Source organism: Coccidioides posadasii, chromosome 5 (genome assembly GCF_018416015.2).
Source record: "Coccidioides posadasii str. Silveira chromosome 5, complete sequence".
NCBI classification, from domain to species: Eukaryota; Fungi; Ascomycota; class Eurotiomycetes; order Onygenales; family Onygenaceae; genus Coccidioides; species Coccidioides posadasii.
In genome coordinates, this window is record NC_089411.1 from 675,625 (window position 1) to 699,515 (window position 23,891).

The following is a 23,891-nucleotide window of genomic DNA, read 5'->3' on the forward strand; positions in this document are numbered from 1 at the left end:
CCGGGCAGTGAATCTTCTAGAGTGCTCGCTGACCAAGGTTCCATCACTGCCACCCTCAGCTCTGGCCCGATCCCGCACCGGGAACCAGGCCGTCCTGCGCAGTTCACGTCTTTGTCAAGCAATTCCCTGTTTCACTGCTAGACTGAGCACTGCCTGTCACCCTGCAGCCCTGGCGCCCTCCTCTGCCCCTGTTCATGGTGCATCGCTGCACGCGAAGCCACTTCTTGGGACAACGACGACTAAGCTGGCTCCCCCCACCAACTCTCACGCAATTCGCCCTCCGTGCCCCTCCTCCTCCTTCTCTTCCGCTGCTCTGCCTTCTCACACTCTCCGTTTCACTTCCTCTCCCTCTCATCATTCCGTCTCTTTATCTGCCCACCATCCCCGGCCAGCAGCTTCAACTGTGAACCGTGCTGCTCTTCTCACCCGCCACTTCTCCTCTTCAATTCACTGCCCCTCACCGCAAAGCGACCTCACCATGTCTGCCGGAAAACCCTCTGAGTACACCGTCCGCAAGGTCGGCCAGCCAAACACTTTGGACTACCGCGCCTATATCGAGAAGGATGGCGTCCCGGTCTCTCCATTCCATGACATCCCTCTCTATGCCAACGAGCAGAAGACAATCTTGAACATGGTTGTTGAGATTCCGCGCTGGACCAATGCGAAGCTGGAGGTATGTTTGTCTTCCGCACACACATTGCCCCTCATCTCGACGAGAAAAACTCACTGATGTGTCCCTTTTTTGTTTCTATAGATCTGCAAGGAGGAATTCCTCAACCCCATCAAGCAGGATGTCAAGAAGGGCAAGTTGCGATATGTGCGCAACTGCTTCCCACACAAGGGTTATCTGTGGAACTATGGCGCATTCCCACGTGTAAGTTGTGTTATTTATTTAAATTCTGTTCCCCCCTTTGGCCTGTGTCTTCCAACACGCCGGTTTACCCAGTTTGGGCAATATTTGTCAATGCCATCACGTGCTGATCAGATTTTTTTGGTCAACAGACCTGGGAAGACCCCAATGTCGTGCACCCTGAGACAAAGGCCAAGGGTGACAACGATCCGCTCGATGTCTGCGAGGTTGGAGAGCTGGTCGGCTATACTGGCCAGGTCAAGCAGGTCAAGGTTCTCGGCGTGATGGCCCTTCTCGACGAGGAGGAGACAGACTGGAAGGTCATCGTCATCGACGTGAACGATCCCCTTGCCAACAAGCTGCACGACATTGAGGATGTCGAGCGCCATCTCCCAGGCCTTATGAGAGCCACCAACGAATGGTTCCGCATTTACAAGATTCCAGATGGCAAGCCTGAGAACCAGTTTGCTTTTTCTGGTGAATGCAAGAACAAGAAGTGAGTTAAAATCCTCGGACATATTTTATCACGTCGCTCAAAACATATACTGACCTCGACGGTAGATACGCGATGGAAATCGTTCATGAATGCGCCGACGCCTGGGACAGACTCATGACTGGCAAGTCCCAGCGAGGTGGCATGTCTATGTGCGTCCTCCACAACCCCTGCTACTTTTGTACTATTGCTAGTCGCTAACATGTTAAATTTCAGTGCTAACACCACCATTGAGGGCTCTCCTGACCGTGTTGATGCCAGCAAGATTGAGTCTATCCCAGCTGGTCAAGACCTTGCCCCTGCCCCCATTGAAGGCAGTGTTGACAAGTGGTTCTTCATCTCTGGTGCTGCGGTGTAATCAGTACGCAGTCAACATATTCGCGTCTTTCGGTCAGACAGACATTCTGATCTAAAAGATCCTCCCATCCCCACTCTCAATGGCCGACAAAGGTACATGAGACTGTCTAGTGCATTAGAAGGGGTTATGTAGAGAACTGCAGCAGTTTCTCACAATAAGGAAATTTGCAAAAAAAAAAAAAAAAAAAAAACAAAGAACAACAATGATATTTTCTTTCTTGAACGGTGGCATGTCCGGCAATTGATCTTTTTGATTTCGGTCATGTTTATACCTAGATATTAGGCATGTGGCTGTGACAAACAGGTATTGGAATAGCAAGCATACCTACACTGTTCTACAATGCCCGCAACCTCCACATGGGATTCCTTTTCATGTGTAATGAAGGCAACGCTTTTTCGTCATCTCTAAAGGTAAGGCATGATGTAAACGGTTTGTGTAGGCTATGATTAGGAGACTTTGTCGTATCAACTGAGATGCGCACTTATTGGTGGGGCATTGTCGACATATTTTTGGCAGTAGATCTGGTGCTTGAATCCATCCTAGCAATACTGCATGCCTCATCCATCGCAGACCCGAAGTCATATAGATATCCGGCATACTCATGGAAAGTGTTTTACGGCTCTTTTCGGTGAAGATGACTACCGCAAAAAGAAAAGGAGAACCAATTGGACAAAGAGTTTTACCGGGCTAGAGTTCGGTTTTACGAGCGGACTAATTTTACTACCACCAGAAGGAATTCCAATTGGGTCATGATTCATCTCTCTTTTAAAAATACCTCTCTATATTTCCATATTGTACAGATTACTCGTATATCCTCAATATTGCAATAGGTACACTCTTCTCAGCAAATCTGCTAGAGCCAAAAAAAAGGAAAAAAGGAGCAAGTTGATCAGCCTTTCAAACTCTCCTCTCTCTCAATCACTCTGCCCACACGTCCTAACTCTTCCAATATATCGCCGATCGCCATTTTATTTTTGCCCACCTCGAACTTCAGCTCCTTTCCGTTACGGAATCCGATGGTCATCTCTGGGAGCTGCGGGCTGTTTCGGGGTAGTCTTGTGACGGAGATCTTGATGTGTGAGGCGCTGGAGGCTGGGGTAGTTGTGGGTGTCTGGAGAAGGGAGAGAACGAGTCGGCACGGTTTGGAGAGTGGGGAGAAGGGAGAGAAGGAGGTGCGGAAGGAGGAGATGGTGGAGAGAGGGAGAGACATTGTGACTTGGAACGGAGCGTGGGACGGCGCGTGGAGGAGAGCGAAGCTAAAGGGATAGCGGTTAGCGGGCTTGTTTGAGAGTAGAATGATTGAGATTGATTTTTATACCTAGTGCGGGAGCTTTAGGGTGTAAGTCGCTGGCAATTGAAGGACCTCGGAAGCCCGCTGATTTCGAGTCTGGTCTCCGGTGATAAAAATAGTTCGCTACGGAGCGGGCTGGAGAGAAAGCCGTGGTTATTGCGGAGGTAAATGGCACAGTCGAAACGAAGCGCAACGCACTCGTTAAGCTGCGATCGAAAAGAGCGTGAGAGAAGTCGGTTGTTGCGAAGCTCAATTGTCTAGGCAAGTGTGAATAAAATTGACATCAGAGAGCAGTTCGGCGTGCCGGTGTTTGCAACTCTGTCAAACATGCGTGCAGCCAGCTTGTCAACTGGCAACATCGACGACGAGGACGCTCCTTGGACAGCGTCCAGTGGACACAGTGTTATCAGGCATCAAAATTTACTTTGGAATCCTCTAAATATGGTGTTCTTGATTTCTCTCCCGAAAATATAAACGCTGGACAGCTCAAACACCCCGTCCTAAATCTGCATCATGGCTTCCGGTCTCCAGCAACGTCTCACAGCTCTCTCGGTCACGAATAAGCAAACCACCCCTTTGATCCAACGATTACAGAACTGGTCCGCTACTCCAGGACAAGGCGATGAAGCGCGCGTTGAGCTCGGTACAGAGATCCATCTCCGACTCAAGGAGATGGAAGATGAAATGGAGCTACTGAGAGTTGAGATTGATCAGCTAGAAGCGGGCAGTGGCAGGAGGCGGGACAACGAAGATAAAGAAGCGGAGAGAGAAAGAATAGTGACCATGGCGAGAAAGTTAGAAGTTAATATTAAAAGGTGCGGAGATCCGGATTCGTCTTTTATTCCAAATGATTTACGATTGCGCGAAGCACAGGGTGCATCTGTTCCGATTATTTGCTGACGTTCAACTGCCTACATAGTGTTCGAACACAATTTCGAAAAGCGCAAATACACGCCAAACGCAATGCAGATATAGCTAAGCAGAAGGAACGACAATTGTTATTCTCCGGCATCGGCGAGGACGGCATGCCGCAAAGAAAGGCTTCTCCAAAACTCACACATGACGATTTGGTGGTCGACGCTTCGAATGATGTCACTGCTGCGTTAAGGCGTACACATCAGCTCATGCAGTCAGAGCTATCGAGAAGCCAGTTTGCACAGCAGACATTAGGTAATCGTACTCAGGTCAAGGCTTGCGGTGAAGAATATTTAGCTGACGTGAATTTGAACTAGAGCAATCGACAGCAGCTTTGAACTCCCTGTCGGAATCATATAGTAACCTTGATACCCTCCTCGCTTCGTCGCGCTCGCTGGTGAGCTCTCTTCTCCGTTCGCAAAAATCGGATACCTGGTACCTAGAAACTGCATTCTATATACTGCTCGGAACTATAATATGGCTTTTGTTTCGACGAATATTTTATGGTCCACTTTGGTGGTTGTTGTGGTTACCCCTGAAAATGATTTACAGGTCAATGTTCGCGATCTTTGGTTTGGTGGGCTTATCTGGAGGGGCGCAGAAGAGTGTCACTAGTGTACAACATTCAGTAACTCCTGGATTATCGGCCACATCAATGGCAACGGTTATTCCTTCTGCGAGGACGCCTGCTGAAGCTGGGTCTTCGGAGAGCAGCCAAACTGCACCGGCGATACCGGCAACGGAGTCCGAAAGTATATCAGAGGAAATAGTGAAAATGGTGAGCGAAAGAGAAAAGGAAGAAGATCAACGCCGACAGAGCGGCGGCACAAATGTTGATGACATCTCCCCGGAAGAGAGGAAACGTCAGGAGGAAATGCCACGAAATCCGAAGAAAAGGATGTGGGAAGAGAATATTGACAAAGCATCAAAGAAAGATGAGCTATAGACTATCATATTAAAGTAACGAAATACGCAATGTAATGGCATGAATCTACGCGTGGGTCTTCCATACATTTGAAGTATACGGAGTACAAAGTATGGAGAATACGTTGCCCCATGCCCTGACTATCCCGCTAAGAATATTCCGTCCTGAGGTGCCATTCTTTGTGTCGACCCCTGGGTCCTGATTCACTGAAATACCCAGACGGGTGGCATGTCAGGGTTAATTGAGTTCGCGATAACAACACGTGACGGACGCGTCGACCTTCGTTTCGCGACTCTATCGAGCTGAGAAGACAACGGATCTCGCTGGCTGTGCTTTTCATTCCAACCAGAGTTGCTCCAACCTCAAGAATTCCCATAATCATGGCGGCCAATTTCTTTAGCAACAAAGCCCGCGCTGCTGCTGCTGCCAATGCTACCGCCTCCAAATCAAAATCCACCGCGGACGAAGCAGACAAGTCAAAACTTCAGCCTTGGGTGGAGAAGTAGTACGTTCCAACCTCACTGCTGAGAACTGAGACCGAGAATCTGACTTGCTTCCTAGTCGGCCGAAGACGCTTGATGATGTAGCTGCTCAAGATCATACCGTCACAGTCCTACAGCGGACGCTCCAGGCTTCAAACGTAGGGTTTCTTCAGCGCTTGGTTTGAGCAGTATATGCTGATATATTCATGCGAGTATAGCTCCCACATATGCTCTTCTACGGCCCTCCCGGTACGGGAAAAACTTCTACCATTCTCGCCCTCGCCAAATCCCTTTTCGGCCCCAAACTCTACCGCTCACGCATCCTCGAACTAAACGCCTCCGATGAGCGAGGTATCAATATTGTCCGCGAGAAAATCAAGGATTTCGCCCGTATTCAACTCTCACATCCCCCTGCGCACGATTCGGAGTATAGAAAACAATATCCATGTCCGCCATTTAAGATTATCATCTTGGACGAAGCGGATAGTATGACGCAAGATGCGCAGTCTGCACTGCGACGCACAATGGAGAGATTTTCGAGGATCACGCGTTTTTGTCTCGTGTGCAATTATGTCACAAGGATAATTGACCCTCTGGCGAGTCGATGTAGTAAATTTCGGTTTAAGTCGTTAGATGGTTCCGCAGCAGGAACTCGATTGGAAGAGATTGCCAAGACGGAAAAATTAAGGCTCGACAATGGCGTGGTTGATGCACTGATTCGGTGTAGTGAAGGAGATTTGAGAAGAGCGATTACATATATGCAGAGTGCGGCAAGGCTAGTTGGATCTGGGTTATCGGGGAAGAGCGGGAAAGATGAAAGTGGCGATGAAGTCATGACTGATGCCGATCAATCAGGCGTCATTACAGTGCAAACGGTTGAAGAGATCGCGGGTGTTGTCCCGGACAAGGTAGTGAATCGGTTAATAGACGCCATGCAGCCAAAGAAAGGCGGCTCGGTGTACGAAGGAGTTGCAAGAGTCGTTACTGATATTGTGGCTGATGGCTGGAGTGCCGGTCAGATGCTCTCACAGGTAAAACTCCCTAATTTCCCCCTTGGACCAATCCTAAATATCAACTAACTCACTTTGCAAAGATGTACCAAGCAATTGTTTTCAACGAGTCAATAGCTGACATTCAGAAGAACGATATTGTTCTGGTGTTCTCCGAGTACGATAAGCGTCTTATCGATGGTGCAGATGAACAACTATCCATACTTGACTTGGCTTTGAGGATCTCTGCGATATTAGGCCGATCATGAAGTTCGAATTCGGTTAAGGGATGAAAATACCCGTTATGAAATCCCCTCCACGGCACTAACTCGCTGGATTCCGCCATGGTACGGCTCACTTTTGAATCCCAATGCTATCAACTCCTGGGTGGAGAGGGTGTCGTTTGTATCCGTGAAAAATGCTATTCGTAAGCTCAATGTGCAGCTTGCCAGGGGAGTACATACCATCCAGCAACCCTTTATCATTGCTGCAGCTTGTATCTTGCTGCTACAGGTAGTCAGCATTCGATATCGAGGGAACATTTGAAAGGACTACTGCGTTTTCATCAGAAGCAAGGCGCCGTGGCACGGAAGAGTCGCCTTACAGTATGACTGACTAGATGTATGAGATGGTTCGACTAAGATCTTTTGTTAGCAGGTGGTCCTGGGACTCTGGTGGGTATAGTGAGTACCTGAAGCAAGCGATAAGGTAGCTTACGCAGCCCTAGGCTTATGGTTACTATCAGATACCCAGGTGCTAGGTAGCTACTCATAAATGATCCAATACGGCTTTCCATTCGAGTTTTCTTGTCCTTTATTTTCGTTAGATTGAAAATGAGTGATACTATGTATGGAGAGTTTCTCTCGATTGCATAGCTACCGTGATTATGGCACTCCATGGTCGTGTGGTAAGGATCTCCGGGTGAAAAAGAAGGTAAATACACTTCTACAACAGCCATAGAATGCATAAATCGGAGTGAAATGAAGGAAGAATAATGGTAAATGTTCGTCCATCCATATCGTCCGAATCCAGCAGCATTCCCGTGTTATCTGCACTCTCGAAGACTAATATGACTCAATAGACAGTCTGACGATGACATAAAGGGAAAAAAAAAAAAAAAAAAAAAAAAAAAAAGAAGAGGAGGAAAGTAGCTAGCTATCAGTCCCAATATCTAAATGTAACAGTATCGTCATTCCATCTGCCCAATGTAAAATAAATGTCACCAAGTTGATAAATAGAAGTCCATATGGAACGCGCAAGTCGCTTGACTTCAGCGCATAAACTATCTTTACCTTGGGATAAATGATAGCATGCAGTCTGCCCATGTATCGGAAACGCCAAATATGTTATATCCTCCTCCCAGTCGATTGGGATTTACTTAGCTTTGAGAACGCTTATTGCTACCTCCGATTCAGATAGCCGGAACCCAAAAAGGCCGCTCAGGTTAGATATCCACTTCGACTCTAGGCACTTTCCTTGACTTACTGCGTCTCGGTCGTTGAGTCTGAGGGATCATCGATCAGTTTTTTGCATTCGCTTTGGTGGGGGCCTGAATCGGGTGTCGAAGGATGTACCTTCAACTGGTTTTGCGAGGCACTGGGGGCTTGAATCTCCGGTACTGCAATGGTAACCTTCTGTATACCGTTTGGTGTGTCTTTCAACGCATGCTTCTGCAGAGTCTGGGCTTGTTCAGACTTGATGGCCTCGTCGTCAACAGAACTCTCCGCAACCTTATCACTCGGGGAGCCTCCTGATGTAGCTTCAGCTAGGGCCTGGGGAGTATCTGCGGGTAGAGTCTTCAAAGAACTGGTCATTCCCTGTATAGTCCATTAGAAAGCAATGTCTCTATTCAAACTGTGGACTTTAGAGGACAATCTTACCTTTGTAGAGAAATTACCGTTAGAATTATTTTGGATATGCTCTGATCCCTGAACCCATACCACCGCTTGACACCACACCACACACTGTACCCTTCGTTTGGTCTGTTAACATCATGATATGCGACGATGGCTGGAGTAATAACACAAGAAATCGCATTTCCATTCCATGAGGCATTTGCTGGATAAATTTTCATGGCATGCTCTGGTTTCATCAGAGCTGATCCGTTCTGGAACCCATTTTTAACAAGCTCATATGACCCCCCAGAAAGACATGTGAAGTAAACCTGTTGCTTCCAAAGCATCGAAGTAATACACCCTGCCGTCCAAAATATTCGATCAAGCTCCGCCTTTCGAATGTTTTGCTGCTCTGAACATTCAGTATCCCTTAAAAAGAGCTTCGCTGGGCTGTCTAAAAAAAGGGAAGCTATGTCCAGATAGCACTGCTTCTGCGGGCAGTCACCTGCTGGTTGCAATGAAGACTATCCGCTTCATCTCCGTGGAGCAGACTGAGGGTTTGTCCAATCCAAAGGAACATGATTGGTGCGTTCTGCAGTTGATATCTTGTCACTGGCACAAAGCGGCGCAAGCCAACGTCAACACCAAAGAAAGGAGCGAAAAAGCAGAAAGTCGCAAAAGGCAAAGTATGCGTAAAGGTAAACTGGAAAAAGGGTAGGCTAATGTGAACAATAGAGGAAAATCCTCCTAGTATTAAAAGTAGACGAGTCAAGACCGTCTCAAAAGGTCAATTAATTGTTACTATCGATTTCGGCACGACATACACTAGTAACGCTAACCATCATTTTGAAATGTTCACTGACAGAAGACAAGGAGTGAGCCATGTATTCTCCGCAAAGTCACCAAGTACGGTGGCCCAGCTTATGAATTCGCCAGGAACATGGGACTACCGAGAGAAGGTCCCTACTATCATTGCCGTTGCGGGTGATAATGGCAACCGAGAAACACTGTGGGGCGCAGAAGTAAAGACTGGAATTTCCTCCTCAGCGTGGTTTAAAATTGGCATGGCGCCAAAGCTATGTGCGACCCTGAAGATGATCCATTATTGCAACAAGCGGTCGGCAAGGGTTTGATGCGCATCCCGGATGGACACACGCCCCAGTCCCTGTGTAAGGAATTCCTCAAATATCTACACGCCCACATCATGAATGCTGTCAACAAGGAATATTCAGGCGTAATCGAAACCACCCCCATCGACTTTGTGTTTTCGGCCGCGGCCGAATGGGGGAAAGAATATACGGGAAATTTGAAAAAGGCAGCTGAAAGCGCCGGTTTTAGGTCCCGGCTTAAGGACAAAATCTCGTTTATTGACGAGCCAGAGGCTGCAGCCCTGTTAGCATTCGAATGTTACCTGGATAAGAAGCATGTCAGGCCACTGTTCTAGGTGCGATAACAGTCTAATTTGAATAGTAAATTTTATAAATGGGGCATGCTAACAAACGTGTCGCCTAGAGCAAGAAAAATGTAATGGTTGTTGATATGGGCGGGGGAACTGTGGTAAAGATATCTCTTACACCGGGATATTGGGAACACAAAATAATAGGGGGCCAGGACCGCATCACTTATGAAATCAAATCCAGGAGTTCATTTAGAGTGACTGAAGCCTGTGCTGGTACCAGTAAGGTTAAACATGAATATTCTCCATCGCGAACTAATGGCTGGAGTAGGCGCAAGTGTGGGGGAACCACAATCGATCGCGAGCTCCACAAGCTCATGCGGGAAAAGTACGGAAATGATTTTCTCGGAAAATCAGCGAAAAGTATCAGTCAAGGAAGTGATTTCATGAAAGAATTCGAGGACATAAAATGCAGGTTCAAGCGTGAACCAGGCTGCCACTACCGACTTCTTCTTTGGATGAATAGAGAGAGCGGGAGTGGGTATGACGCCGAGACGGGAACCATAACACTGACGAGTTATGGGATTTTGTATCCCGCAGCACGTATAATAAGTGAAGTGGCTAACATAGATTTATAAACGAGAGGAGATTATAGCGATGTTTGATCAAGTAATCAAACCCTCGATTGACAAGATATCACAACAAATTTCGCAGTTGAAAAAGCAAAACCAGAATCCAGTCCAGGTAAGCGATCGTTCCGCTCATTTTGGGAAGAATCATTTCAGTGACAAGTTTGCGCGAGACAAACAGGCCGTAGTGCTTTGTGGTGGCCTTGGTGGAAACGTACATGTTTTCAAGAGGATCTAGCAAATTCTGCAAATCGGAGCTTGGAGACGAGGCAGTCGTAATAGTACCGTCTCAGTCCTGGTCGGCAATAGCAAGGGGTGCGGCTTTGTCTAGAATGAAGCGTAAGGCAATGGTAACAAACCACGTATGTCGCCGGAGTTATGGGATCTCCCAGCACAGGAAGTTTGTGCCCGGAGAGGACGATGGACTCGAGACGTTCGAGCGTCCGATCTACGGAAAGAGAACCAGAGGCAATTTGGCATGGCACATCAAACGGGTATTGTGAACACTTTATTAAAGACGATTGAGCAGAGCCTGGGGTGGGCTAGCTGACAGGACTCAACAGGGCCAGATAGTACCGAAGAAGTTTAAATGGCTGGAGGGGTATATTCCGCTGAGCAATAAAGCTAGTTTAAGCGGCCAGCTCAAGCTTTATCAGTGCAAAGAGGAAGATCCACCAGGGACTGTCACTGAGGGTACGCTGTCACCAGTGTAGGGTATTGAGATCGCAAGCTTACTTTGATTTCGGGGGTCCGGATTCTCGGTACGATCCAATTGGACTTTTCGAAGTATATCAAAAGAAGCGGCAGGTAGAAGAATAAGGTGTTGCAGGTTCAAATTGGACACAAGGTAAAAGCGGAGAGCGGCGAAGTCGAGTTCGTTGCGGGGATTGGCAAGGAAGGTAAACCATTCGCTTGTGCGAAGTTTACGTATGAAGACGTAGAAGATGAGCTAGAGTTGACAACAGAAGGTCATGAAGGGGCATATGACGCAGGAGACTTGGAACTTGAAGAAGAAGAAGAAGTAGGTGATGATGATGAGGATGATGAAGGGCGTGAAGAGGAAGCCGAGGAAGAACTCGAAGGACTCGAAAAAGCTGAAGTTGATGGCCCGGGTGAGCTGCTTGGATGGTGAGGCCGGAGGGGGCTGCGGGATGACTCAGCAGCCGGGCAACTTGGCTGGTCATCGCTGCGGAGGCAAGCAAGCTGGAGAGAAAAAGAGGTAGACTGGCATTGAGCAGCGGATGATAGCTACTGGCATAGTTAACTAAATTCAAAATTGGGCATCACCTGTGACTGAAAAGCAGCGGTCTCTTCATCCTCCATCTGCATCCACCACGCTAAATAACTGGCTGCTTGACCAGCCGGTTGCTGCCTCCCGCCTATCCTATCTCCGCGAAGGCCCAATGTCTGCTCTATGACAACCCCAGATGCACTCCGAGATGCGGAACACATCGCTGACATCTCCAATTTTTCGCACGACAATGATGACGAACGCCAGATGTCGTCGCAGCTGCTGGACGCCAGAAAGGATATCCGGTCAAAGGCGAAAACCGTTCTCCTCAATCGCCTCCTGCATGACTTCGATCTCCTGATATACTGCCAGCTCTCTTCGCTGTATTACATGGAGTAAGCCACATATCAAGCGCACATTGAAGCATGCCATGCTCTTTATGGATTTTGCTGATGAAATTGTCTTTCGTGCGAACATTCAGCTGCTCTATCTTCCACTTCGCCATCCGGGCAGTCATCCAATTCGGTTATCTCACTCCCAAACCTACCTTCGAGCCTCCTGAAAATCAGCCCTACATCGGAGCTATTCTCACCAGCAATCTGCTCTGCATGTTCCTTCATTGCATATCCGCCGCGCCTATTGCCGGCGAAGTCTCACGGGGCTACCTCCACGGAGGACTCTTCATTGATTTTATCGGACAGAAGGGCCCGATTTCAAAAGTTCGTCTGATCGTCATGGACATCCTAGTTATGATCCTGCAAATTATTATGATGGGGATCATATTGGAAAAGGAAAACGTCAAGGCCACCTCGCCCCGTGAATCATCTAATTCTGCATCGGGGAGTCACTCGCCTACGTCCGCCTCGCGTGCCTCCCAGGATATCGATTCGGAAGAGCGTGGTGTACGTCGTTCTAGGGAGACTGAGCCACCCGGCGCTGATGGCATTGAGCTGCAAAACTTGCAACCCTCAGATGCGCAAAATAATATTCACGATGAAAGAAATGAAGAAAGGGATCACGAGCGGCACCGTCTGTTATCTGATGCCACTCCCGGCGCAGCGGATCACTTCGATAACTCCATGCATCCTCGCGATGAATTCCTTACGGGGGATTCGGTGATTATGGAATTGAACATCTACAAAACCTTTCGCGATCAATGGCGGCGCAATACAAGGACTAGTACACCCGCTGAATCCTCCGGCTCGTCGACAAGCATTTCCCCCCGCGTTTATTTTCGACGACGGTTCGGGGCTCATTTTGGTGCAGGCTTTTAAGGAGGCTTTTTCTTTTCTTTTTCTGTACGATAATTCTTGAAACATACCCCTTTTTAACGACGTATGATATTTAAACGGGTTGCATATATCCACCCCCGAGGTACCATGAGGCTGAGCGTTACCGGGTTCCATGTAATAGAATACGGAGTAGCTAACGCCATGATGTATAAATATCACTGGAGACGGTTGCTAGGCACCTTTTCGCCATTTTAATGCATTTATCCATTCTATTTCATAAGAGTACAGATAATAGATTCCAGAGGTATAGGGGAGAGCCTTAGTCGTCATAACCATCAAACGCCCATAATAAACACCTTCAAAGCCTTATCGCAGATATTCACCAAATCAGCTCGGACCTTCTTCCTTCGGTTTCATTCTGCGATCCATAATCCCATCTACAATTCCCATATCCAACGCCTCCTTTGCGCCCATAAAGTAATCTCTCTCCATCAACTTCTCGATCTCCTCAAGGGACATGTCCTTGGTCAGATGTCTCCTATAGATCTCATTCAATTGTTTACGGACTCGCAAGATTTCCTTGGCGTGGATCGCAATATCTGTCGCTTGTCCAAAGTAGCCTCCCGACGGCTGGTGGACCATGACCGAGGAGTGCGGGAGACAGAAGCGCTTTCCCGGCTCGCCGCCACAGAGGAGGAGAGAACCCATCGAGGCCGCTTGACCGACGCAGATTGTGCTCACGGGAGACTGGATGTAGGTCATCGTGTCGTAGATGGCGAGTCCTATAGGAAGATTGAGATGGAGATTAGCGGTGCGCCAACAAGCGGCTAGACATTCGTGATGAAGAGCGTACCGGCTGTGACTGAGCCTCCAGGGGAGTTTATGTAGAGACTGATTTGCTTTTCTGGATTATCTGCTTCGAGAAAGAGAAGTTGGGCTACTATGGAGGCCGAAACTGTCTCGTCGACTTCGCCATTGAGGCATACTATGCGCTCCTATAGTAATCACACATGAGCAATGGTTCAGCTGTCTAGAAAAAGAGTACATCTCTTGCCTTTAATAATCTGGAGAATATATCGTCTTCTCAATACCTAAACGTCAGCCCAGCCGCACGCTCAATCGATCAATGCTGTTTTGAATGGACGGAACGCGTACATGTGTGCCAGGCACCTCCCTGATCAATTAGCTTAATATCATGCCCGCCCAAAAGTACATAATCGAGGCGCGTCAAAGCCTACCAGTGTCTCAGTTACAAACGGTGTTGGCGTCCATCCGCGCGGGGGAATAAAGTTGGACGCGCTGGAATACCTGCGGACCGGGGAGCGGAAGACATGGCGAGCCGCCAGCGAGAAAAGCCGGGAGGAGTTCATGGATGGGCGTGTATTGGGTTCTGCAGAACCCGCTATGCTTGTTCCGTGCAAGGCAGTCAGATCAATTGTGCAATTAACACCGGTTCAGTGCTGAATGAGACGCGGTGGTTTGTGTTGATAGCGGATGAATGTCGAAGCTTTACGGAGTAGCGGTCCACTTGTAACTAACTGCGATATGATGAAGCGCCAAAATTAGCGCCGCTCAATTGCCATTCAACCCGCGATTTCCATTCCGATGAGGAACAATAGTCCTCTGAAGAGCAATGACGACAAGATGCCCTGTGGCATTCAATTTGTCCGGCCCGTCTCCTCTACGCGCCTTACTTTACAGGCTTTCCGCGTGCTCAGTTGACCCATTCCAACCCCGTCGCCGGAGATTCCAATCCACAGCAGCCCAAGCAAACACGTGCGAGAACCCAGATCTCCCTGCAGACCGCGAATCTGACGAAATAAAAAATGACGTTACGAATAAGTCCGCTTCCCTTAGTTGCAACAGCTCACCAAACACCGTCTCTCCCGAAAACTTTGAACGTCCGCCCTCGCGCCAGACAACAGTTGTCCAATCCCCCGTCCTCCTCCGTAAAGCTGCCCGCACAAAGCTCCACGAGAAAATCCCCCGCAAAACAGACTTTGATGTCTTGAAACGCAACCCATGGGCCCGGGCACTGGCAAGCCCGTTGCGCATGTGCGCCGCGACACAAGCGCGGGTTCCCAAAGACTTCCTTGGCGATTATGGGCTCGTAGAACATCCACAGTCCGGATCACCGTGGATGATGCCGGTGCGGCTATTGGGGGATGAAATTCGGAGCATGGCATTAGGCCCTGAACGGAAAGCGCATGAAAGTGAGGAGGGAGAGAAAAGCCAGGAGCAAGAGGAAGCCGGGCCGTCGGAAGAGCTACAAGTCACAGCTGAGCCTCCACGACGGAAAAGCAGACCTCAGCGCCTCCCGGTGATTCGTATAGCGAATAATCCCGCACTGCTCTCTCGAATAGCGAAAGGGGCAAATACACATGCCACTCGCTCTCTGCTACCATATAGATGGAAATATCCCAATGGGTTCCTCACTAAGAAAGAGAGTGATAGCATCATTTGGCGGGAAGATCTACCAGAATTTGTGCTGACCCATATGAGAAAAAATGTTGTTAGGGGGCTTAAAGTCAGCTGCATCGTTGGAAAAGACCACCGGTGGAGTGTGCTGGAGATTGATCCCAAATCCACGCTGATAGACAACCTGGAAAATGGACTGAAATCACTGGGGAACTTGAAGAATATAAAATGCGGTGCCGTCCTGCTGCTCAAACCTCAGCCAGAAGGCAGCCCGCTCGATGGTAGCCCATCTATACCAGAGCTTGTAAAGCTCCCGCTTCAGGGGACCCAGATCCCTATCTTCTATCTTCCAAGGCTCCTCTCGGAAGAGAATTTGCAGGAGCTTCGAGATCACCATGAATTCTTCACAAAAAACGCTGTGCTGTTTAGGCCTTCGGGTGATAAAACTATTTATACGATGCAGGGTCTCTGGAGACTACATTCGTATGTGACTATTGGAACTAGTTAGAGACAGGTTCCCACGTGTACATTATGAGCGGTATTTCTTGATAGCCAAAATAATTGAAAGCAAATATGCTTGAGAGGACCAAACCCCCGTATCCTCTGGATACGCCGGTGCCTAGATATAATCTCCCTTCCGAAGGGCATTCCCACAATGCTCTTCCGGCTTTTGACATCTTCTCGTATTTCGGACGGATGACGGAATCTATATTTATCTTTTATTGCCGTAAAAATCATTTCTGTATATAGCAAAGCTCTATAATGAATGGGGAACCATGAAACATCAGGTCTCACACCATATGTACATATTTATCCATAGAATTAATCGAGTAGGATATGGTCTCATCCAAAACATATGCATGGATGTAATGAACAGGTAGGAATAAACCCCAGAATTGCATAGCAGAGACCGCCTATGCTGTTCCGTTAAGCAAATCTCCTAGCGTATCCACATACGCCATTGGCGGCAGAGTCGCAGTTTCAAAGTCGGCCTTGGAACAAACACCAGTCAAAACCCCCAGAGTTCCACCTAGTCCCCCCTCGATTCCAAATCTGATATCGGTGTCCAACCGATCACCCACCATGCATGCTCGACGTCGATCGAATTTAAACTTCCCCTCAACCGCCATCATCATCTCGGGACTCGGCTTACCCAGAGATGTCGGCTCGATGCCACCCAGCATGCGGATCAGGGGAGCGCTAATTGTGCCTGCACCAGGGAACAGGCTTCCCGCATTTGGAAGCGTGCTGTCGATGTTGGTGGCTAGGAAAATCGCGCCGCGCCGGATGTAGTGATATGCCAGGGAGATTTTGAGGTAATTGATATGAAAGTCTAGCCCGACGAGGACAACGCCGACCTCTGGGTCCAGAAGGGAAGAGTCGCCAGCGGTGATTTTGCTGTAGTCTTCAGGAGTGATGTCACGGCGGTAAGTGGGATCTGTGGCGCCGATGTACGGAATGTTTTCCGCCTGGAGTTCCTGTTCGATACCGGTTTCCCCAATGGCGAAGACTTTCCGTTTGTTGGGGGGTAGGTTCAGGATTCGAGAAATATAAACAGCGGCGCTGTAGGACGAAGAAAAGACCTCTTCCTGTAGTTATGGATGAGCTGACGTTTGTATATGGATGGACGGGGTTTTCGCATTCATACATGAGAAGCAGGAACGCCCAATTTGTCTAGTTTCTTCTTGTAATCAAGTCGCGATTTGGTACTATTGTTGGTAACAAAAACAACCTGCTTTCCTATGAAGATTTTGATTAGCAATGTCCTACCGTCGACCGTGGGCGATTAGCGCATATGTACATCGTACAAGCCGTACCTTTGCTCCTCAACATTTCTAGGGTCTCGACGGTTCCCTTGAAGACAATATCACCAGACCATAATACTCCTGTATATATGGCCCTGATAATGTCAGCATTGCGCTTACACCGACAAGAAGTAGGTGACTTGTCTTTGTCTAAGCCGCGTTACGCAGAGGATTACCGACCATCGCAGTCAAAAAGAAAGACCTAAACCGGCCAGTTAGCAAGTGCGCATAAACCGCGAGAGGATGTACAGGCTGCAATGAGGTTAAGACAAGAAACTCACATCAAACTTGTCGATAAAGTCCTTGATCGCCTGGCTGTCGCCGGTGAGGTATTTCGGCGCCATGTTGGTTGCGAATCCAAGCGCAATAAAGAATTTCTTTCTACGACTCTGTCAAACAAGCTCGAGCTAAACTGTACAAGATGGCAAAATTCAACATCAGCAGAACATGGCGGCTGCCATCACCAACAACGTCGCTGTCACCGTCACCATCTGCCAGCTGAACGCAAACTCCCCGCCTCAGCCTCAGCGTGGGGTCGGCCTGGAACATTCTATTTTCCGGCCCGACGAGCCAAGAAGCCTGTTTGCGCTGTTTGTAATATTTGACGGGCTATCAAACATTGTTACAGGTAGAGGGTTTTGCCGAGGTCCGCCGTGGTTTCCGCTGCTCGTACGTGATTCCGATCGCACAGACAACAGCAGAGCATCAACCACCTATCGGGTTGGGTATCATGACCCTCTCTAACCACGTACCCAGTTTGGTCCGCTAGTTGGTGGTCGCATGGATGGTTGGGCATCCTTCCAAAACGCGATCCAGATACGGGATGGTTATAATGTCTCAACTCCGAACCTTGGCAGCGGAGAGTTCACTGATGGCCGGTCTCGACAATGCAGATCATGCCAAAGCATCTACGGAGTACTCGACCTTGATATTAAATGGATATGGCTTTGGCTTTGGGTCTGATCGTATTTCCTTCGCAGGGTATTCATTTGCCCTACTTGACGGGCCCGTTATTTTCACCTTGGCTTCGACGTCGTTTCTATTTTTGAGATATGGCTGCTTTCAACATCCTCTGGAGGATTGTTGCAAAGGACTCTTGCACAATTGTCCTGGCTCGCAGATGTTGGAGCTGGACCAAGCTTCCAGCCACAGCGCATCAAATTCCGCTTATGGGTCCGCTCGAAGCTTGAGTCCATATCGCTAGTTGACTCCACATCTCCGCAAACCTGCTTGCGGCGTCCCCTCGTGAAAAGCACGCTGATCCCACAAAACCTGGTGTGCTATGGCGACGCTCTCCGTCCCACATCCCGCTATTTGGGCCGGACTTGGAATTGAAACCCCCGGATTGATCAACCTTCGAGGACTAGCTTTACCCCATGCTAAGATACCTCCGCAAAATGAACTGCGACGTCGGAGGCTAAAGTCCGTCCATTGAGATACCGTCTTGTCCGAGTAATGAGCACGTTTTCTCATCGCGCAGATCCAGGGTCATGGTTCACTTCGTTAGAGCGTTACTGGCGGGAAGATTCCTGGTCAACTCGTGGTCAACGGCCGGTGCTAATGCTTGAACATGACTGGCTGCCATCGCCTTCGCCGATGGCGAGAGTAATGCTGTGATCATCAGCAATTACCGAGATTATCTGGTATTTGCTAGCTATTGGCTATCGAAGCTTTCAGCTCTGCTTTCAACCCCGCTGAGATGGCCATCCCCCAGAGATAGCGAACTCCAAACCCTGATTGCTGCGCTTTGTGCTTCGCGGTACCCAACCCCCATTTTCGTGGTTCACGCTGGAGTATACTGCTACCTCTAGTACCAGAAACGTGGAAATGGAGGGGACATATCCCGCCTCGCTGCAGCCGAACTCTACCTCACCCGGAAATCTATTATTTATAAGTGTCGCCGCACTTGATCGGACCCTGTCAGTTGTTTCCTGATCCATACTGTCTACAGAATCCCAGGTCTGCTTGACCCTCAATGTTTGGTTGCCTTTTGTGTTAGTTGGATCAGTTTTAATCTCGCCGCGAACATGAGAAATCATATGGCAGCGGGGTGGTTCTACTCCCCCAGCCAGATAAAGCGCTACTTTGCGACTCGAATCTCGAGTCTCAAGCCACCTAGGGTAGATGCTCTTTCCTATGTGCAGAGGCTTTGAAAGCCTGGCAGTCCCTCGGTCCTTTGCTAACTGTCATGCAAGACGAAATTGACCAATCCATGGCATATTATGCGCGAAGTGAACAGACATCAATGGCTCATGTTCACCGTGGGCTTTTTGGGGTGGACCTGGGACGCATTCGACTTTTTCACAGTTACAATGTGTCTTACTGAGATCGCTACTGATTTCGGTGTGTCTAACGCGGACGTCTCATGGGTGAGTTTTCGACATTGTGCCATATTCATTTTACGTGTGGAATACTCACACCTACGGGTTTACCAGGGGGTGACTGTTACTCTCATGCTTCGGTCGGTCGGCGCTCTCATCTTTGGAATATTCTCAGATCGGTACGGAAGAAAGTGGCCCATGATCATAAACCTGGGATTGTTTGTGGTCCTCGAACTAGGATCAGCCTTTACTACAAACTTGACCCAATTCTTGGCTGTCCGTTCGCTTTATGGAATAGCCATGGGTGGTAAGTAATCCTTGTGAGCCTTTACTCGTTTGTTTGATTATGGAGTGTCCCTAATCTATTTCGCTTAGGGTTGTTTGGTCCTGCGGCTGCTACGGCAATGGAAGATCTACCTTACGACGCGCGTGGTATCCTCTCGGGATTGTTTGAAGAAGGCTATGCCCTCGGCTATCTCCTCGCAGCGATATTCTACCGGGCCCTAGTTCCCACCACTTCACACTCATGGCGAAGTCTATTCTGGTTCGGATCTGTTCCCCCCATTCCTATTATGATTTTCCGCTACTATCTTCCCGAGACCCATCATTTTGAGGCCATGAAGGCGGAGCGTGAAGCTCGTCTGAAGATCCAAGCCGAGGAGGGAAGGACATCGGCGAAAGCCTCCGGCTTACGTGCCTTCCTTCAAGACGCCGGCAAGGGCATCAAGGAGAACTGGGTTCTCCTCATCTACCTCGTTGTGATCATGGTCGGTTTCAACTCCTGCTCGCACGGCAGCCAAGACTTCTACCCTACCTTCCTCAAGGAGCAAGTCGGGCTCGGCCCAACGCCTGTCACTGTAATCGCATGTCTCGGCCCGATCGCAGCTCTCCTCTCCGGCCCGGTTATCGGGTACGTAAGCACGGTGCTCGGCCGCCGCCTCACCATGTTGATCTGCTGCGTCTTCGGCGGCGCGATTATTCCAGCATATATTTTCCCTCGGGAACCCAGTTCTTTGATGGCCGCCAGCTTCTTCCAACAATTCTTTGTCGGAGGTGTTTGGGGACCTATTCCCATATATCTGTCTGAGCTTTCACCCCCGGCTCTCCGTGGCCTTCTCGTCGGTCTAACCTATCAGCTTGGTAATCTTGGTTCTTCCGCATCAGCTACGATCCAGGCTATTATCGGCGAGCGATTCCCACTTGAAGACGGGCCAGGTGGGAAGAAGCGGTTTGATTACGGGAAAGTGATTGGAATCTTCATGGGCGCGGTGTTCGTGTTCATTTTTGTGTTTATAATTTTGGGGCCGGAGATGTCACAGGAAGAGAGAGACGAGGAAGCAGAGGCGGCGCGGCAGCTTGAGAGGATGAAGATGGAAGGGAAGACGTTTGCGGAGATTGGAGAGGAGAGGGCTAGATTGGAGCATAAGCTTATGCGTGGTGAGATGGAAGAGGCGGGAGAGAAGACAGAAGTGCAGCATATTGATGAAAAGGCGTAATCGAATTCGCCATGACTCTTGTTGTTATCTTTCATCGTCAATGTTGGAGCACGTAGTAGTTACTATATGCTAAAAGGTGCTCGGAAAGCTTGGCTTCGACTACATACATATGTTGATGATGCAGTAGATCAGCTCGACGTCAGTGAGACATATAGGAATGATAACTCTAGGTATCCTCAAGCATACTCAACCTTTGGCGAACTGCTTTCGACTTCTAAGTTGTGACATTCGAGTGAAAGATGCTCATTGAGCACTCTCACGGGAACTCGTCCCAAGGATGGGGGACATTTCATGCGTGGCTACGGGGTACTCCCTACGTGGTCTTTGCGGGTCCTTGCTAACTCACGCATAGTTGTACGAGGATATTAGGCCAGAACATCGCTAGTGTCTGCGAAAAGGGGCGCACGGAAGGGTTTCCAAACAACTTGACGATGTTGGAATTAGAGTTTAGCCCCTGAAGCTTGTCCTGTGCCAAGAAACACTTAACCAGGGCTATCACAGACCAAATTCCGCAGAATAAGGCAGTTATTGGGGATCAGTTACGATCAAGGCACTTCTCCAGATACTATCTTAAAGCAGCCCAAATGGGCCGCACATGTACTGCTATCTCGTGCCTATATACTCTTTTTCACAGGGTGAAGCGATTCAAGGTATTCGCTTTTCCGGCTTGGTATTATCAAAACTATATATCTATGTCGTACAGAGTACGGAGTACATCAGACCCGGAACTGCTCATACCTCCATGTACGGAGTAGAGAGGCCTCATATATGGGCCTGGATCTCAATCGACGAAGATTCTCTGCGATAACTGCGAGAAATTCTCAAAAAAGCTCTTGAACAAACGCACGGCATAGCCCACATCCTTTGTTCCCCCAGTCTCTCGAATACTATGCATGCTCAGCTGTGCATTACCCAAGTCCACGGTCCGAGTTCCCAATGCGGCCGACAGCATTGGGCCAATGGTACTTCCGCACAACGAGTCGTTGCGCACAACAAAGAGTTGGAGTGGCACGCCGACGGTATTGGCGGTGTCGCCACCGCTCTTGGCTAGGCGGGCGGCTTCTTGCACGAGAACGATTCCTGGAGAGTTCGTAGCGTAGCGAGCGTTCGCGTTGATTTTGATCACGGGTCCCTTGTTCATCTCGGGCTTGTGATCCGGTTCGTATTTGAATGCGTAGTTGGGGTTCACGGAATGGGACATGTCGGCGGAAAGAAGGAAAGAAGTCGATAGAGATTGCTCGTAGGCGGTAGACGTGTCTTCCTTTCCCGAAGAGGGCAGGACGGCAAGACGGCGCAGGATCGCTGGCAGGGCGTTCGAATCTGCACCTTGGGCGGTTTTGCTGCCGATTTCCTCGTGGTCAAACAGAGCGACCAGGCGGATCGAGGTCTCATTGTCGAGAGCCGAAGATTTGGACAGAGATTCGATAAAGCCCATGGTAGCACAGTAGGACATATTGAGGTTGTCAAGTCTCGCCGAGAAGATAAACTCGTCAAGGAGGCCACCGAGACAGGCCTTTTGGGTGTCGTAGAGGAGGATCTCAAAGTCAACGATATCGTCAGGTTTGAGTGCAAGTTCAGATGCCATGAGCTCAATAAGGTATGGGTGGTGACGTTCGGTTATGACTTTTAGAGGTGCAGTGGGGGCGTCATCTGTCTTGTCTTCACTCTTAGACGGCTCCGTTGAGGCGTGGTCGCCGCCAACTCTGGACAGCTCAGCCTCCACCAAGCCGGCAATCGGGAAGAGCTGAGTCTCCTTATTGAAAGAGAATGTCTCCTGGCGTTCAAAGTGAATCGCGAGAGTAGGTATTCGGAGAACTATAACTTGTTACCAACAGAAGAGAGCAATGGGCGCCTATGGCAAAGAGGCCTACTTGGACGATCAATGCGGAGAAGTCTGGCAGAGATAGAGCCATCATTGTTCCTGGCCATTACACGGCCAGCAATTCCTAGGTCGCGATCAAACCCTACAGCCAGAATTCAGTTAGGTTCAGTTCTCTACGTTTCCAAAATTCTGGAGAAGGGTTTGCGGACATGTATGCCAAAGACCGCCTCCATAGGTCTCGACACCAATTTGAATGAATCCTTCGGCACGTTTCTTAGAAACAGGCTTGACTCGTAAGCATGGAGAGTCGGTGTGGGCACCGAGCATGGCGATGGAATTGCCGGGCTGTTTTCAAATAGTGAGCTTCAATCAATAATGCTGTCTCTTTCATGACTTTGGTTAAGAGAAATATAGGAAATTCAGCCGGCACAAACCTTCCATTTGCGGCCAACGGCGAAGGCGATGATGGTTGAGCCATTTCGAGTCAGGTAATATTTCCCGCCCGGCTTGCAGATGGACGACCAAGCGTCCTTTTCCTACACCCAGAAAGTCAGCATACCTCAAGCACGAGCAGAGGAGTAGACACCAGTGCCTACCTTGATCTCTTTGAAGCCAGCATCGACGAGGCGCGTGCGGGCAGAGGCAACGGCGTGGAAAGCTAGAATAATCCAAGTGAGTCCATGATCATGACGATCGACATGATGAGTCTAGTCGGGTTTATTTCGGCGGGTAATTACGTGTGGGGGATGCATTGACAAAGGAGCAAAAGTCCAGTGCCTTCTCCTTGAAGTCAGTCATCGTCGAATGGGCCCTGTAGGGTTGATTGGTTGCTGTCCGGATTGCGGTCTGGGAGAGTTGGCTTGTCCTTGCAAGCTGAGAGATGTTAGAATGAGAGGATTGGGAGTGTGTGAAGAGGCACGAAAACCGCAGCGTGCGGCAATTGAACAGTACCGATGATTCTAGGATGTTTAGTCTCATCCGAGAGGATTGCCAGCGGGCAGATCTCTTTTTATAAATCTCAAGCAGACCCCTCGTCGCCGGTGGCCGATCCGCCTCCTGGTTTCTCCGCATTCGATTCAGAGGTTACATCTCAACACGTGATATTATGTCATCATCCCCGGCTTTTATAACTAACTAACTAGCAAAGGACACAGCTTCTGCTTAGTATTGGTGAGAGGGGCCTGTCAGCCCACCGCCTAGATATAGATAACTATGGAATCTTGGACAGCAGACTGACTCAGCTCCCCTCTCACCGGGTCAGGCGATCCGCAGCAGCTCATCGGCGGCCACGCGAATCTACAACCCTGCAGAAAACGCCAAGAAACGCTTTGTTGACAGACCGGCCCAAAGCGGTTTAGCGCGGACACGAACGGAGCGCGCGGAAGAAAGTATCGCCGCCACGC

At 49.1% G+C, this 23,891-nt stretch overlaps 13 protein-coding genes across 13 annotated transcripts; 8 read left to right on the forward strand and 5 right to left on the reverse strand.

Moving 5' to 3' along the window:
- The first annotated feature begins 112 nt into the window (after positions 1-112).
- On the forward strand, positions 113-2,037 carry IPP1 (Inorganic pyrophosphatase). The gene is made up of 5 exons (XM_003067972.2): positions 113-673; positions 755-874; positions 1,003-1,346; positions 1,412-1,495; positions 1,560-2,037. The coding sequence occupies exons 1-5, from the start codon at positions 479-481 to the stop codon at positions 1,699-1,701; spliced, it is 885 nt and encodes a 294-aa protein (XP_003068018.1). The 5' UTR covers positions 113-478; the 3' UTR covers positions 1,702-2,037.
- A 448-nt stretch (positions 2,038-2,485) lies between these two features.
- Positions 2,486-3,198, reverse strand: D8B26_008192 (uncharacterized protein). The gene is made up of 2 exons (XM_066125779.1): positions 3,020-3,198; positions 2,486-2,957 (listed from the first exon to the last, which is right to left on the reverse strand). Exon 2 carries the CDS (start codon positions 2,909-2,911, stop codon positions 2,591-2,593), a length of 321 nt encoding a protein of 106 aa, XP_065981863.1. The 5' UTR covers positions 2,912-2,957; positions 3,020-3,198; the 3' UTR covers positions 2,486-2,590.
- Positions 3,199-3,505: 307 nt separating this feature from the next.
- D8B26_008193 (uncharacterized protein) lies at positions 3,506-4,856 on the forward strand (the record flags this gene model as incomplete). The annotated part of the gene is made up of 3 exons (XM_003067973.2): positions 3,506-3,807; positions 3,912-4,162; positions 4,225-4,856. The coding sequence occupies 3 exons, from the start codon at positions 3,506-3,508 to the stop codon at positions 4,851-4,853; spliced, it is 1,182 nt and encodes a 393-aa protein (XP_003068019.1). The 3' UTR covers positions 4,854-4,856.
- A 337-nt stretch (positions 4,857-5,193) lies between these two features.
- D8B26_008194 (uncharacterized protein) lies at positions 5,194-7,092 on the forward strand. Its single transcript, XM_003067974.2, has 4 exons — positions 5,194-5,337; positions 5,394-5,472; positions 5,533-6,345; positions 6,408-7,092. Exons 1-4 carry the CDS (start codon positions 5,213-5,215, stop codon positions 6,570-6,572), a joined length of 1,182 nt encoding a protein of 393 aa, XP_003068020.2. The 5' UTR covers positions 5,194-5,212; the 3' UTR covers positions 6,573-7,092.
- Positions 7,093-7,784: 692 nt separating this feature from the next.
- On the reverse strand, positions 7,785-8,377 carry D8B26_008195 (uncharacterized protein; the record flags this gene model as incomplete). The annotated part of the gene is made up of 2 exons (XM_066125780.1): positions 7,785-8,120; positions 8,201-8,377. 2 exons carry the CDS (start codon positions 8,375-8,377, stop codon positions 7,785-7,787), a joined length of 513 nt encoding a protein of 170 aa, XP_065981864.1.
- A 449-nt stretch (positions 8,378-8,826) lies between these two features.
- Positions 8,827-9,271, forward strand: D8B26_008196 (uncharacterized protein; the record flags this gene model as incomplete). The annotated part of the gene is made up of 2 exons (XM_066125781.1): positions 8,827-8,830; positions 8,874-9,271. The coding sequence occupies 2 exons, from the start codon at positions 8,827-8,829 to the stop codon at positions 9,269-9,271; spliced, it is 402 nt and encodes a 133-aa protein (XP_065981865.1).
- Positions 9,272-9,342: 71 nt separating this feature from the next.
- D8B26_008197 (uncharacterized protein) lies at positions 9,343-11,295 on the forward strand (the record flags this gene model as incomplete). The annotated part of the gene is made up of 6 exons (XM_066125782.1): positions 9,343-9,564; positions 9,651-10,110; positions 10,178-10,278; positions 10,352-10,657; positions 10,727-10,856; positions 11,018-11,295. The coding sequence occupies 6 exons, from the start codon at positions 9,343-9,345 to the stop codon at positions 11,293-11,295; spliced, it is 1,497 nt and encodes a 498-aa protein (XP_065981866.1).
- Positions 11,296-11,365: 70 nt separating this feature from the next.
- Positions 11,366-12,792, forward strand: D8B26_008198 (uncharacterized protein). The gene is made up of 2 exons (XM_003067976.2): positions 11,366-11,789; positions 11,876-12,792. The coding sequence occupies exons 1-2, from the start codon at positions 11,578-11,580 to the stop codon at positions 12,666-12,668; spliced, it is 1,005 nt and encodes a 334-aa protein (XP_003068022.2). The 5' UTR covers positions 11,366-11,577; the 3' UTR covers positions 12,669-12,792.
- A 73-nt stretch (positions 12,793-12,865) lies between these two features.
- D8B26_008199 (uncharacterized protein) lies at positions 12,866-14,099 on the reverse strand. Its single transcript, XM_003067977.2, has 5 exons — positions 13,865-14,099; positions 13,782-13,800; positions 13,681-13,706; positions 13,480-13,621; positions 12,866-13,408 (listed from the first exon to the last, which is right to left on the reverse strand). The coding sequence occupies exons 1-5, from the start codon at positions 13,994-13,996 to the stop codon at positions 13,014-13,016; spliced, it is 714 nt and encodes a 237-aa protein (XP_003068023.1). The 5' UTR covers positions 13,997-14,099; the 3' UTR covers positions 12,866-13,013.
- Positions 14,100-14,259: 160 nt separating this feature from the next.
- On the forward strand, positions 14,260-15,552 carry D8B26_008200 (uncharacterized protein; the record flags this gene model as incomplete). Its single annotated transcript, XM_003067978.2, has 1 exon — positions 14,260-15,552. The coding sequence occupies one exon, from the start codon at positions 14,260-14,262 to the stop codon at positions 15,550-15,552; it is 1,293 nt and encodes a 430-aa protein (XP_003068024.2).
- Positions 15,553-15,792: 240 nt separating this feature from the next.
- On the reverse strand, positions 15,793-17,368 carry D8B26_008201 (uncharacterized protein). Its single transcript, XM_003067979.2, has 5 exons — positions 17,131-17,368; positions 17,030-17,051; positions 16,862-16,930; positions 16,693-16,784; positions 15,793-16,633 (listed from the first exon to the last, which is right to left on the reverse strand). The coding sequence occupies exons 1-5, from the start codon at positions 17,191-17,193 to the stop codon at positions 15,959-15,961; spliced, it is 921 nt and encodes a 306-aa protein (XP_003068025.1). The 5' UTR covers positions 17,194-17,368; the 3' UTR covers positions 15,793-15,958.
- A 1,213-nt stretch (positions 17,369-18,581) lies between these two features.
- Positions 18,582-20,836, forward strand: D8B26_008202 (uncharacterized protein). The gene is made up of 4 exons (XM_003067980.2): positions 18,582-18,969; positions 19,045-19,218; positions 19,285-19,477; positions 19,546-20,836. Exons 1-4 carry the CDS (start codon positions 18,877-18,879, stop codon positions 20,664-20,666), a joined length of 1,581 nt encoding a protein of 526 aa, XP_003068026.2. The 5' UTR covers positions 18,582-18,876; the 3' UTR covers positions 20,667-20,836.
- A 476-nt stretch (positions 20,837-21,312) lies between these two features.
- Positions 21,313-23,611, reverse strand: D8B26_008203 (uncharacterized protein). The gene is made up of 7 exons (XM_066125783.1): positions 23,440-23,611; positions 23,226-23,361; positions 23,085-23,146; positions 22,923-23,024; positions 22,698-22,833; positions 22,538-22,630; positions 21,313-22,481 (listed from the first exon to the last, which is right to left on the reverse strand). The coding sequence occupies exons 1-7, from the start codon at positions 23,557-23,559 to the stop codon at positions 21,448-21,450; spliced, it is 1,683 nt and encodes a 560-aa protein (XP_065981867.1). The 5' UTR covers positions 23,560-23,611; the 3' UTR covers positions 21,313-21,447.
- Between the last annotated feature and the right edge of the window lie 280 nt (positions 23,612-23,891).